Source organism: Ovis canadensis, chromosome 1 (genome assembly GCF_042477335.2).
Source record: "Ovis canadensis isolate MfBH-ARS-UI-01 breed Bighorn chromosome 1, ARS-UI_OviCan_v2, whole genome shotgun sequence".
Lineage (NCBI taxonomy): Eukaryota > Metazoa > Chordata > Mammalia > Artiodactyla > Bovidae > Ovis > Ovis canadensis.
In genome coordinates, this window is record NC_091245.1 from 103,004,951 (window position 1) to 103,020,121 (window position 15,171).

Sequence of the window (15,171 nt, forward strand, 5' to 3'; positions counted from 1 at the left end):
TTTCAGGATTTGAAACAGCTCAACTGGAATGCCATCACCTCCACTAGCTTTGTTCGTAGTGATGCTTTCTAAGGCCCACTTGACTTCACATTCCAGGATGTCTGGCTCTAGCTGAGTGATCACACCATCGTGATTATCTTGGTCATGAAGATCTCTTTTGTATAGTTCTTCTGTGTATTCCTGCCACCTCTTCTTAATATCGTCTGCTTCTGTTAGGTCCATACTATTTCTGTCCTTTATTGAGCCCATCTTTGCATGAAAAGTTCCCTTGGTATCTCTAATTTTCTTGAAGAGATCTCTAGTCTTTCCCATTCTGTTCTTTTCCTCTATTTCTTTGCATTGATCGCTGAGGAATGCCTTCTTATCTCTCCTTGCTATTCTTTGGAACTCTGCATTCAGATGCTTATATCTTTCCTTTTCTCCTTTGCTTTTCAGTTCTTTTCTTTTCACAGCTATTTGTAAGGCCTCCCCAGACAGCCATTTTGCTTTTTTGCATTTCTTTTCCATGGGGATGGTCTTGATCCCTGTCTCCTGTACAATGTCATGAACCTCAGTCCATGGTTCATCAGGCACTCTATCTATCAGATCTAGCCCCTTAAATCTATTTCTCACTTCCACTGTGTAATCATAAGGGATTTGATTTAGGTCATACCTGAACCACTAGACCATTCAGGTATGACCTAAATCCAATCCCATATATATATGTATATATATATATAATGGAATATTACTTAGCCATAAAAAGAATGAAATAATGTGATTTGCAGCAACACGAATAGACCTAGAGCTCTACTGAGTGAAGTAAGTCCCACAGAGAAAGATAAATAGCATATGATATCACTTATATGTGGAACCTAATGTAATGATACAAGGGAACTTATTTATAAAACAGAAATAGACTTACTAACATAGAAAGCAACCTTATGGCTACCAAAGGGGAAGGAGTGGATAGAGAGAGATTAGGAGTATGGGATTAACAGATAAATACTACTAAATATAAAATAGATACACAACAAGCAACATGGGCTTACTATATAGCACGGGGGATTGTATTCAATATCTTGTAGTAACCTATAATGGAAAATAATCTGAAAAATAATATATGTGTGTATGGTGACTCACTTTGCTGTACACCTGAAACATTGTTAATTAACTATACTTCAATAAAATATATATATTAAAAATTACCAAACTTAAGAAATTTTGTTGCAATAATTTTTCATTATTGAGGTATAATTGATACATAGCATTATATTTGTTTCATGTATACAACATAATGACTTGATATTTGTATATTGTAAAATGACCTGCCTCTTGAGAAACCTGTATGCAGGTCAGGAAGCAACAGTTAGAACTGGACATGAAACAACAGACTGGTTCCAAATAGGAAAAGGAGTACATCAAGGCTGTATATTGTCACTCTGCTTATTTAACTTATATGCAGAGTACATCATGAGAAATGCTGGATTGGAGGAAGCACAAGCTGAAATCAAGATTGCCAGGAGAAATATCAATAACCTCAGATACGCAGATGACACCACCCTTATGGCAGAAAGTGAAGAGGAACTAAAAAGCCTCTTGATGAAAGTGAAAGAGGAGAGTGGAAAAGTTGGCTTTAAGCTCAACATTCAGAATACTAAGATCATGGCATCTAGTCCCATCACTTCATGGTAAATAGATGGGGAAACAGTGGAATCAGTGTCTGATTTAGTTTTTTGGGGCTCCAAAATCACTGCAGATGGTGATTGCAGCCATGAAATTAAAAGACGCTTACTCCTTGGAAGGAAAGTTATGACCAACCTAGAGAGCATATTAAAAAGTAGAGACATTACTTTGCCAACAAAGGTCCATCTAGTCAAGGCAATGGTTTTTCCAGTAGTCATGTATGGATGTGAGAGTTGGACTGTGAAGAAAGCTGAGCGCCGAAGAATTGATGCTTTTGAACTGTGTGTTGGAGAAGACTCTTGAGAGTCCCTTGGACTGCAAGGAGATCCAACCAGTCCATCCTGAAGGAGATCAGTCCTGGGTGTTCATTGGAAGGACTGATGTTGAAGCTGAAACTCCAATACTTTGGCTACCTGATGCGAAGAGCTGACTCATTGGAAAAGACCCTGATGCTGGGAAAGATTGAGGACAGGAGGAGAAGGGGATGACAGAGGATGAGATGGTTGGATGGCATCACCAACTCAATGGACATGGGTTTGGATGGACTCCAGGAGTTGGTGATGGACAGGGAGGCCTGGCATGCTACAGTCCATGGGGTGGCAAAGAGTTGGACATGACTGAGCGACTGAGCTGAACTGAACTGATCACCATAAGTCCTATCACCACACGTAATTACATAATTTTTGTCTTGTGATGAGAACTTTTAAGATATACTATCTAAGCAACTTTCAAATGTGCAGTACTGTATTATTAACTATAGCCACCATGTTGCACATTACTGCTGTAGTTCTTTTAGTGTCCTTGCTGTATAATAGTCCTTTATGTGAATATAGTGCAAATTACTGGTTGATTCTTAGTTGGTGGATCTTTTGTTTATCTCTTCTTTGGGGCTGTTATAAATGATGCTACTGCGAATACTTTTGAATTTGCCTTTTGGTACATTTCTGTTCAGTTGTATACTTGGGATGGAATTACTTGGCCAGAGGGTTTGCGTATATTCAGCTTTAGTCAGTATTGCCCTACAGTTTTCCAGAATGCTTGTTATATTTATTTATGCTCCTGCTACTGATGTGAGAATTCTAGTTGCTCTGTCTTTCTGAATGCACTTGGTATCATCACTTTTTAATGTCAGACATTGGCATGTGTGAGTGGTTTTCACTGTGGTTTAACCTGGTACTCTTCCCTGGTGGCTCAGACGGTAAAGCGTCTGCCTGCAATGCAGGAGACCTGGGTTTGATGCTTGAGTGGGGAAGATCCCCTGGAGAAGGAAATGGCAACCCACTCCAGTACTCTTGCCTGGAAAATTACATGGACAGAGGAGCCTTATAGGCTACAGTCCATGAGGTCGGCAAAGAGTCGGACATGACTGAGTGACTTCACTTCACTTTTACCTGGTACTCTAATGAGATTCAGTACCTTTTCACTGGCTTTTTTGATATCTTCTTTCCTGAAGTAACTATTTACATTTTGCACCGTTTTTTAGAAAAGAAATTAGGTTGTTTGCTACTTATTGACAAAATTCTACTCTTTTTTTTTTTTTTTAATCCCTCACAACAGCTCTGTGAGTTGGCATAATGACATCTTCCAGGCAGATACTGAGGTCAAGGGATTGAATATGTTGTCCAAGGACACATGGAGTATTAGAGTATAAGAATTCTTCTTTATGTCCAGTGGCTTCTAATTTATTTAGTTAGGGAAGTAACACTCAGAGAACAATTAATAATACTAGCGAGTAAGTATTAAAATATTAATCTGGGTCTTGCAGGCCATGAGTGATACAGTAGTTAAAGATCAGTGGTAGAGGTAAGGTTTAGTCTAGGATTTTAAGGACAGGTATGAGTGAGGAATAGAGAGAAAATGAATATGTGTTTCAGGAAAGGTAAACCACAACAGCAGAGGCACGGAGACAGAAATGATAATATGACCAGCACCTTGCCTTTGATTTTAAAAATTAACTAACTTTTACATTAATTAAATGTAGTGTAACGCTACAGCCTGCCAGGCACCTCTATTCATGGAATTCTCCAGGAAAGAATACTGGAGTGGGTAGCCGTCCCTTCTCCAGGGGATCTTCCCAACCCAGAGATCAAACCCAGCTCTCCTGCTTTGCAGGCAGACTCCTTACCATCTGAGCCACCAGGGGAGCCCAATTATAATTAGTTAATGTATTGAAGTATAGTTGATTCGCAAAGTTTGAGGTATACAGCAAAGTGATCCAGTTATATGTATATTCTTTTTCATATTTTTTCATTATAGATTATTATAAGATACTGAACATAGTTCCCTTTGCTATACAGTAATTCTTTGTTGTTTATCTAGTATATATATATATATATATACTGTGTATCTTAGTCCCAAATTCCAAATTTATCCGTCCCCTCTTTCCTCATTGGTAACCATAAATTTGTTTTCTACATCTGTGAGTCTATTCTGTTTTGCAAGTAAATTCATCTGTATAATTTTTTTTTAGATTCTATATATAAGTGATATCACATTATATTTGTCTTTGTCTGGCTTACTTCACTTAGACACCTTGCCTTTGAATAATTCTTTGTAGGACTTTATAATTTAGTTATCTTATGCAGGACTGTATCTTTCATGAGGGCAGGGCCCATGCCTGTTCCATTCACCAGGGTTTAAGGAAGACTCTATTGAGATACTGTAGTGGAAGTGTACTGCCTGGAAGACAAGCCAGGTTACTGGGGAGTGGTTGGCAATCTCAAGGATTATATCTTGTGAGCACTTGCATATATTGGGTTGGAGTGCAGTCAAATCTGAACACGGTGAACTGAGACTTACCAGTGTGTAAGAGGTAATAATAACTTGGGTCAAGGATATGTTCTTAGAGGGAGAAAGTCCAGGAATAGAAATATCTTATTTCTATAAAGAATCTGCTATCTGGATGAGAAAGACCCACAAGAGAGGAAGGAAGGACCAGTGGAGTGAGCATTTCGGGGGCGGGGGGCAATTATCAGTGTCAACTGCTGAAAACATGGAGGTTAGCAATCTTTAGGCTTGTTGGGTGAAGAGCAATATCATCTTCAAAGGATGTAGGATGGTGGGGAAAAAAAATTGCCCTGTGTTAGGAATAGCATGGAGGTCAGAAATAGTGACAGATAAATGCATGGTTGCTAGAATAAAAAGAGGATGTTTAAAAGCTGTGATTAGTTTTTTGATTTTTTTCAATTAGGAGAATAAATAAAATATGCTAGTACATAAAATATCCAAAAATAGAGAAATTTAGAAAGAAGGGAAGAAGATAAATTGTAATTGTCAGCAAGAGATGAGCATTGTAGATATCTAGATATATTTCCTCTCCATCTTATATAACTATCTTTAAATATAGTTGATATTATACTGAAAGCACAGATGTTGTCCTGTTTTTCCATGTGAGGAGTTTTCTGTATGAATTCAGATGCTTCATAAATGCACATTCTAGAGACTATGTAATAACCATCAAGGGTTAGTAATTTATATAACCTGCTGCTGCTGCTGCTGCTGCTGCTGCTGCTGCTGCTAAGTCCTTCAGTTGTGTTCGACTCTGTGCGACCCCATAGATGGCAGCCCACCAGGCTCTGCCGCCCCTGGTATTCTCCAGGCAAGAACACTGGAGGGGGTTGCCATTCCCTTCTCCAATGCATGAAAGTGAAAAGTGAAGGTGAAGTCGCTCAGTCGTGTCCGACTCTTTGCGACCCCATGGGCTACAGCCCACCAGGCTCCTCCGTCCATGGGATTTTCCAGGCAAGAGTACTGGAGTGGGTTGCCATTGCCTTCTCCATTATATAACCTACGCCCCTATTATTAGAAATTTGATTTTCTCTACTTTTTGTTATTGTAAACAATGGTGTTGTGAACATCTTTGTGAGGAAAATTTTTTCTATTTAAAATTTTTTCTTGTATGAAAAACAAAAAACCTCGAATAGCCAAAGCAATCTTGAGAAAGAAGAATGGAACTGGAGGAATCAACCTGCCTGACTTCAGGCTCTACTACAAAGCCACAGTCATCAAGACAGTGTGATACTGGCACAAAGACAGAAATATAGATCAATGGAACAAAATAGAAAGCCCAGAGATAAATCCACACACCTATGGACATCTTATCTTTGACAAAGGAGGCAAGAATATACAATGGATTAAAGACAATCTCTTTAACAAGTGGTGCTGGGAAAACTGGTCAACCACTTGTAAAAGAATGAAACTAGAACACTTATTAACAGCATACACAAAAATAAACTCAAAATGGATTAAAGATCTAAATGTAAGGCCAGAAACTATAAAACTCCTAGAGGAGAACATAGGCAAAACACTCTCTGACATAAATCACAGCAGGATCCTCTATGACCCACCTCCCAGAATATTGGAAATAAAAGCAAAAATAAACAAATGGGACCTAATTAAACTTAAAACTTCTGCACAACAAAGGAAACTATAAGCAAGGTGAAAAGACAGCCTTCAGAATGGGAGAAAATAATAGCAAATGAAGCAACTGACAAACAACTAATCTCAAAAATATACAAGCAACTCCTGCAGTTCACTTCCAGAAAAATAAACAACCCAATCAAAAAATGGGCCAAAGAACTAAATAGACATTTCTCCAAAGAAGACATACAGATGGCTAACAAACACATGAAAAGATGCTCAACATCACTTATTATCAGAGAAATGCAAATCAAAACCACAATGACGTACCATTTCATGCCAGTCAGAATGGCTGCGATCCAAAAGTCTACAAGCAATGAATGCTGGAGAGGGCGTGGAGAAAAGGGAACCCTCTTACACTGTTGGTGGGAATGCAAACTAGTACAGCCACTATGGAAAACAGTGTGGAGATTCCTTAAAAAACTGGAAAGAGAACTGCCTTATGACCCAGCAATTCCACTGCTGGGCATACACACTGAGGAAACCAGAAGTGAAAGAGACACCTGTACCCCAATGTTCATCGCAGCACTGTTTATAACAGCCAGGACATGGAAACAACCTAGATGTCCATCAGCAGATGAATGGGTAAGAAAGCTGTGGTACATATACACAATGGAGTATTACTCAGCCATTAAAAAGAATACATTTGAATCAGTTCTAATGAGGTGGATGAAACTGGAGGCTATTATACAGAGTGAAGTAAGCCAGAAAGAAAAACACCAATACAGTATACTAATGCATATATATGGAATTTAGAAAGATGGTAATGATAACCCTGTATGCGAGACAGCAAAAGAGACACAGATGTATAGAACAGTCTTTTGGACTCTGTGGGAGAGAGCGAGGGTGGGATGATTTGGGAGAATGGCACTGAAACATGTATAATATCATATTAAGAAACAAATCGCCAGTCCAGGTTCTATGCATGATACTGGATGCTTGGGGCTGGTGCACTGGGACAACCCAGAGGGATGGTACGGGGAGGGAGGAGGGAGGGGGTTTCAGGAGGGGGAACATGTGTATATCTGTGGTGGATACACGTTGATGTATGGCAGAACCAATACAATATTGTAAAGTAATTAACCTCCAATTAAATAAATTAAAAAATAAAAATAATAGGTTTAATAATTAAAGATTATCAATTGGCTATCTTATTTTTCTGATTACAAATGTAGTATATTTTAATTATAAAAAACTTGGAAAATGAAGAAAATGTCAGAACAGAAAATAAACATTGTTTGTAGTTGTCCTACTTAGAGATAACTACTGTTGGAATATTGGTCTCATGCTCTGCCTATTCATTCATTTATTAATCTTTGAATGGAATCATTACCTACTATTTTATAATCATTGAAAGTTTGGTATTTTATGAACCCATCCTCATTTAATTAAATAATATGTTACCTCATAATTATTAATGGTTTTTGGCATTCCACAGTATCTAGTAACCGTAAGTTAATTTATCATCCTTCTAATGATGGATATTTAGGTTATTTCTGGTTTTTGCTATAGGTGGTGCAGTGGTAAAGAATCCTCCTGCCGATGCAGAAGCTGCGAGAGATGCGATCCCTAGGTTGGGGAGATAACTGGGGGTAGGAAATAGCAACTTGCCCCAGTATTCTAGCCTGAAAAATTTCATGGACAGAAAAGCCTATTGGGCTGAGGTCGCAAAGAGTTAGACATGACTGAGCAACTAAACACACACACACACACACACACAAAATATGCTATGAGATATTTTATGCATATTATTGAATTTCTTTCTGGGAAGGTTGTGCTTATTTATACTTCTATCAGTTGTATTTCAGAGTTTCTGTTTCCCCACACTCTCACTTTCACTGTGTGGTTATTAAAAACAAACAAACAGACAAACAACCTATACTAACTTGATAAGCAAAAAAGCCATTAAATTTACATTTTTTTGTAGTCTAGTGAAGATTTCATACATTTATTGGTCATCAGTATAGCATCTTGGATTAATACATTATTCATAACCTTTGTCATTTTCGCGGTCCCGGATGTATATTGCCAAGTTGTTTGCCAAAAGAACTGATTACTTTATGCTCTAGGATACATTTTTCATTTTTGTGAATTGTCTTGAGTCTGTTTTTCATTTAAGGTATATTTTTTCAGGTAGGGATATACCTTCATGTTTGAAGGTAGAATGAAAAGATCTGAAAATGTTGGAAGGGGAAGAAGTTTAGGGGAATTATAGATTCCAGAGTTGAAATGCAAGAAAATTGAGCCTTGAAGGAATGGAATGCAATGGAGATGGGGTGTTATTGCCACAGGAAATGTTATATGATGACTATTTTATTTCTTTCTTAGGTCATTACTAAGCTCTGTGAACATAATCCTTTAATTAGTCATTTAAAAAAACAGAAATCACTAAGGTTGTTTTAGTTTCTGATCAGTGCCTCCAAGGCTAGGTGGAGAATGAAAGAAAAAAATGAACCAACAAAAGATATTGCTCACCCGGTTATTTAATTGTTAATTTTAATACAATGCCCTCAGAAAACCATATGGATAAGCATTTTGTAAAATTAGTGCATGGTTGTTTATAAGAACATCTTACAGAATCAAGTATATTTTGGATTTGTATTCTCTCTCTTCATAATTATTCTGATTGCTTATTTGAGCCAGAAACTGTGAAAAGGATATCTAGAGGAATAGAATTTAATGAATTTACTCAATAAGTAAATGAATGAGTGAATCTATGGCATAGATTTAGTTGCACTTGGACATGAGCAAAGAGTCAGCAATCTAGTTTAATTGGGTGTTAGGAAATCATAATGATTTTAAGTTATGGTGATAAAGGATTATTTTGAGGGATAAAATTTTTAGATAAATTTGAAATTTATGTAGGAAATGTCATGATGCACAATAATGCATCTATGAATTAAAGATACTTTACAAGACAGTAGCACAGCCTCATACTTTCTACTGTCACATTATAAAAAAATCAGTGAATCAATTGAAGAACTTGATGTTTATTGAAGATTTGGAAAAGATTTTTCTATTTTTAATAAACAGGTAAATTGTGATAAATGGTTTCATGGGAAAGTCTGTTTTTGCACTTGGAAGTAGATTCACGTGGTACAATGTTTGTTTGGTATGCCATTTCTTTGCTGGTAGCTTCTGCTGATGAATATTTTATAATTTTCTCTTGTAGAAATTTAGGAGGACTTCCCTGGTGGCACAGTGGTGAAGAATCCACCTGCCAATGCAGGAAACTTGGGTTCAGTCCTTTGTTCGGGAAGATCTCCTGGAGAAGGAAATGGCAACCCACTGCAATATTCTTGCCTGGAAAATCCCATGGACGGAGAAGCCTTGCAAGCTACAGTCCATGGGTTCGCAAAAGAGTCGCACATGACTTAGAGACTAAACAACAACAACAGCAGAAATTTAGGAAGGGGATTTAAGGGATTATTAATCTTCATCTGAATGTGTGAGTATGAGCATTGAGAGTGACTGGGAGGGAAGAAGTCTGGGGCTTGTTTAGATGTATGAGGTTCCTTGGAACTTCTCGTGGGATGGTGACAATGATTCATTGCTTTGGAGTGCTTTCTTCCTGTTGTGGTTCTAGTTCCCCTCTTTGAGGGTGACTCTGCTTATCTTCCAAGGTCTGGGGAGCTAATATTTGCTGTGCACCAGTAGGATCCTCATCAGGCAGAAACTCCCTGATGTACTTTTGTAGTGCTTGTCTGTCAATAAAAAAGACAAGACAGTCTGAGCTGTCATTGGTGAGGGATGCACTCAACTGGTTTCTGCAGATCTCTGGGCTTGATACACTGGCTGTCTGAGCTTGATTTTGATGCTCCCCTTGGGTTACGTCTGTTTGCTGCAGCATCTTCTCCTGCGAGACCTCGTACAGGGGACCCGAATGTTCTGCACCTCTCTCCAGCAAACAGAGCTCTTGGTCTCTTTGCATCCTCTCTTCAAGGCCTGACTCAGAGACTGAAGGATCATGTTCTTTCGTAGATAGATTTTGTTCTCCTGCCACCTGTTGGGGGCTTTCAATCTCCTCCTCCAATGTCGCAGGGTGTGTCTTTTGGGAGACTGCATTGTTCTCATCCAGACTTTTTACTAAATCCTCCTGGGTCTCTAGGGCTCCATCTTCCTCTTCTTTGGTACCTGGGCTCTGGACCTTTAGCTCTTTTCTACTGTCTTTCTTTGTGGGGAGTTGCCTTACAGAAAGCTGGTTAGTGAAGCCTGCATTTGGAGCAACCGGGATCTCTGGCTCCAGGGACTTTCTGTTTTCATCTCTCCCTATGAACACCTGTGTGTTGGGGTGTCCCCTGGGCTCCACAGCTGGGTCTAGGCCTGTGGTCCCTGAGCCCTGACCCGTGTGCTCCTGTGCGTGTTCCTCCGTGACCCGCTCATCCTCTCCTCTGACTGCCAGCACTGCCTCCTGAATTCTCTTTTCCTCACTCAGTGCTAAGTGTTTCTGAGTTTCTGGGTTATTACTGTCACTTCCTTGCACAGACCCTCTGAATGGGTTTGCTTGACTTTGGGAATCCCCTTGCACAAACAGATCACTTGTCTCTGAGTTGCTGTCACCATCCTCTGTAGTCAGGCTGTTGGGGGTTTCAGGAGACCTCTCATCATTCTGTGTGGCCACTGGCTCAGGACCTTCCCCCTGGTAGTCATCATCTTCCTTGACCAACTTATCATGAATCTTGGTGATCATCTTATTTTTTTCTCCAGATTGGTTCTCAGGTGGGGTCAACTCCCGTGTTCTTTCTCTTGTTCTTGATGTCCCTTCTGCTTCAGGGGCATTTTTACTGTTCACAAGTGCTTCTTCTGTGCCTTCCTCAGCATGTCTTGCCTCTTCTCCTGGGCTGATGGCTCCTTCAATTTCAGAATCTTTCTGTTCTCCTCCTTCTGAGTTTAACTCATGTGTCTCAGAATCTTCTCCAGCATTCTTTTTTTTCGATGATTCCTGGAGTTCATGATACTTCTTATCTTCTGTTGGCTCTTCCAGAGCTGGTGGCTGAATTTTTTCCTCAATTTGTTTCTGCCCTACTGTTTGATGGACCTCTGGACCTCTTACATCTTTCCTTTCTACTCTAACCGTGGGTGTTTCTGGAACATTTCTGTTATCCCCTTGGACTGACAAGTCCCTTGTTTCATATTCTTTTTCTTGTATGGGTGGTTCTGGAGTCTCAGCTGTTCTACTGTCATCCTCGGGAGCAGCTGATTTCTGTGTCTGAGATGGTTTCCAAGCAGCAGCTTGTTTTGGCAGGCTGATATGGTCTGAACTGGGCTCATCTTTTCCCTGTACTGATGATTCTTGTGCTTTAGGGTGTTCCTTAACACCCTTCTCTCCTGCCTCTTCCTGATCCTCAGATGATCCACCTGGCCTCTGTGTGGTTTCTCCCAGTGGAGAATGCAGGATTCCCAAGCTCCCTTCCTGTTCTCCAAACCATTCTCCTGTCTCAGTGCCACTTCGTTTCCTGGCTAGTATATCTCCCTTCTGGAGACTCTCCTTATTCTGTCCCTCCCCCTTTGTGCGACTGCTGATCTGTTCTGATCCTGCCATTGGCTTACTTGTCTCAGGTTGGGTTCTACTGTCACCTGTTGCTGATACATCTTGGGCCACTTTCTGGCTCTGTTCATCTCCTTTCAGATGTTGGTTCTTGGAGTCACTGTGTTCAGACGTTTCTACTGGTAGTTTGTGAGCTGTGGTATGTCCCTGTGGGTCCACCCTATTGTGTTCAACTGCTCTCTCTTCTTTTAGGCTGAGATGAGTTGATGATGCCGTTCCTGAAGGAAGCACCACTTTGTCTTGAGTTTGTGAAGTTCCTTCTGTCCCCTGGTCAGTTCCATTCATCACCTGAAGACCCATACCATGTGGCATCCCGTCTGGTTCCGAGTTTAGTAATGACTGTATGTCAAGGTAACAGAAATTCAAAAAGCTGAAGATTGCAAGAACAAATTCATCAAAGCTGATGGCACCATTACTGTCAATATTCAGAAGATTCAAGTTGCTCTCCACAGCATGGGTGGCACATGGCTGCATGGAAACACAATGAAAAATCAGCCTATTTATATGTGGTCAAGTGCCCTGAGTGTCTGCATGTTTTCCAAGAACCCTCTTTTTTGATTCTATTCCTCGTGAACTTAGGAAATTTCCTCCAAATGTGTGTTTGTGTGTGCTTAGTCATGTCTGATTCTTTGTAATGCCATGGACTGTAGCCAGGCTCCTTTGGAATTTTCCAGGCAAGAATTCTGGAGTGAGGTGCCATTTCCTACTCCAGGGGATCTTTCTTACCCAGGGATCAAACCCATATCCCTTGTGTCTCCTGCATTGGCAGGTGGATTCTTTATCTCTAGCACCACCTGGGAAGACCCTCCCCAAAGAAGGGAAGACCCTCCCCAAAGAAGGTTGATTCTGGTTACCATTTTTGATCAGAGAACTATCATTAAGAAGGAGCATTCATATCAATTGTGAGTTGCATTTAGATACATCTAAGCTCATGACTTCTCTCAGATGCCTACTTTACAGAAGCAATAGTCCCAGTGTTGAAAACCTCATTTCCTCCTAGAATTAATGACCAAGCAATTGCACAGAGTAGGGAAATGAGATTGAAAAAAAGTTTGTTCAAAAGTCAGTGGGTACTGAGAGCTGGTAACCAAATGTAAAATGGCGAGGGATTACATATGCCCATTTTGCTTGTATTTTGGAGAAATGGCAAGTGGAGAAGAATTTCCATAGCTCCATGAGCACTTCACCTGAAAAATGTCCTCAAATTCGCTCTGGATGAGCTGTTGCAGCTCTGTGCAGGTCAGCGTCGCTGCGCCACCATCCTCCCTGGCGTACTTGTGGAATGTCTCAATTACACAGAGGATGTCTCTCAGGAGCTGAGGCATCTTTACAAACTCAGGAGACTGTGGGAAAGAACAAACACAACCCACTTTCTAGGGTAGGTCCTTCAGGAAGGAGATACCAGATCGCCCTTCCTTCTGTCCCTCCCCCAGCTCCACTGACATCATCTGTTCTATTCTTTATCTTAAAATTTATGCCAGATAATGTGGTGAGATAGGATTTTTGCACAGATAAACATTAGAAGAGATACTTCTCCCTACCCTGCAGAAAATAGAGACACTCATGTGTTCAGAGAAAGCTTTATTGTAAAAGGAGAGTAGAAAAAGAACTCAAATGTAAGTATTAAAATGTACAAATGAAGCCAACAGAGTGGTACTAATCATTTCAGCATCATCTGAGACTGGCCACCTGTTTTCCTCCCACCTTGGCTCAATCTAGCTCCTCATTGTAGGAAAGTATAACTTTTAAGTTAGGAAAAACTTCCAGAGGAAAGAGAAGTAACACAGAAAATCAGCCTCCATTTATGCAGGCCAAGCAACATGTTTTTGCCAAGAAGATGTGGCTCCATGAACTCACTGGTAAAACAGAGTCTCGACCCCTTAGTCATTACTCATCATTTAAATGACCCTATATTTTAATATAGGTCTGAGTCCTGTGTCTTATTAAATTGTATTCATACATATGTCATACAAATAGTTTATAGTTTTTTTAAAACGAAAATGATCTATGAAATTCCTGAGGCAAAAAATGCAACTGGAGCTCTCAGTTTATTATTAATAATTGTCAACCTAGAGTTAAGAGTGTATTTCTTCTGAAATTCTCATACATTCTCATACAATCTCATACAAGAATAGCAGCTGAGATTCTAAATATGGTCAAGCAGATAGATAGTCTCTGAGACTTACCTTGTTCTTGAGTGAGAGCAAGTGGAATGTGGGGCAGTGGCTGTGAGCTGACAGGAGGTGCTCAAACCTTTTATTGAGTCTCTAATTGCACAGTTAGGAAGGAGACACCCTCCGGGTCTAAAGCCCTGATTCATCACCACCAAACCCAGTCTCCCCTCCTTCTCTACTCTCGGCTTGTTTTATTTTTATTTTCTTCTTTAGGCACCTTCAGTTAAGTAATGGTTTTAGACTCATCTGAAGGAAGGGGAAAGGGTATTTTCTTGTTTCATTTATTGGCTTTTGCAGGTTATAGTTTTGGGGAATCTTTGGGGTGGTTGTTGGCTGTTTTTCTTAACCTAAAGACACACTTACATTTCTGTTTGACAAATCACAGGGCTGGCAGGGACCTCAGAAGTCATGATTCCTCTTTCTGCCCACAGGATGGACTGTATCTGACCTAGCCTGGACATATGAGTGTCAATCATGTGTTTAAAAATAGAGGCTCCAGTTCACCATATGACAAAAGTGGAGATACCAGTTGAATTAGATGTTTCTATGTTCTGTTCTCCTTGCCCAAAGGCAGCATTAGGAAAAAATCTGAGTGTGCAGAATTTTGCTTACCTAAGATGTGCTATTTTAAAAATGTGATTGATATCTACTCTTTAAAGGCACTTTTACAATCCAAGGAACTTAGAAATGAGCATCCATATTACTGTGTTCTTTCTGTTAAAGGGAAAGGGAGACAGAAACCATCAGGCTGACAGGTAGGAGAGAGCCCAAGATGCTAAGGTGGCAAATTTGGGATTACCTCCTATATCTGCATCCCTCTTAGTGGAGACTACTTAATTAACAGGAGAATTGGGTTCAGCTTTTTTGATACTTAAAAAGAGAATAGAGGATGTTTCAAAACATTCTTTTCTGCTTGCAAAAGGATTTTAGAAATAGATTCATGTAAACAAGTGTAAAGGACAAAGACCAAGATAATGGAAAGGTTGAGATAAAGATAATTATAAGAGAAGATTGAGGCTAAGGCAAGCATTGATATTGAGCAAAACCTTGTTCTGATTTTCTTGATAAACAAGGCAAGTACAAGGGAGAATGTTAAACATAAACACGGCAAGCAAGATAAACAAGGCAAGAATGTTGGGGTGAAAAAAATCCACACTGATAGTTTCTACCTATAAAAAGTATTTCTTAGCATTCTCCCCTAAAAGGGAGAAGAATTCTACTGAGAATTGGGATATCATGCAAATGTCATCTTAATTCTGATCAGTCAACATCCCCTGAGTACCAGCTGTTTCTCAGACACTATGCCAGCCACTGGGGTATTTTAAGTTGAGTAAGTTTTATATCCCTGTCCTGGAGTTCAGGAGC

The 15,171-nt window shown here is 39.8% G+C and overlaps 1 protein-coding gene and 1 long non-coding RNA gene across 3 annotated transcripts in view; one reads left to right on the forward strand and one right to left on the reverse strand.

Annotated features, from left to right (window-relative positions):
* The window catches only part of LOC138414872 (uncharacterized), an 83,840-nt gene extending 70,567 nt beyond the window's left edge, over positions 1 to 13,273 (forward strand). For both annotated transcript variants that reach the window (XR_011246983.1, XR_011246978.1), the window contains exons 3-4: positions 9,257 to 9,532; positions 11,825 to 13,273. This is a non-coding gene — a long non-coding RNA (uncharacterized lncRNA). The remainder of the gene's footprint in view (positions 1 to 9,256; positions 9,533 to 11,824) is intronic.
* TCHHL1 (trichohyalin like 1) lies at positions 9,632 to 12,972 on the reverse strand. Its single transcript, XM_069542592.1, has 2 exons — positions 12,820 to 12,972; positions 9,632 to 12,100 (listed from the first exon to the last, which is right to left on the reverse strand). The coding sequence occupies exons 1-2, from the start codon at positions 12,955 to 12,957 to the stop codon at positions 9,632 to 9,634; spliced, it is 2,607 nt and encodes an 868-aa protein (XP_069398693.1). The 5' UTR covers positions 12,958 to 12,972.
* Positions 13,274 to 15,171: the final 1,898 nt, after the last annotated feature.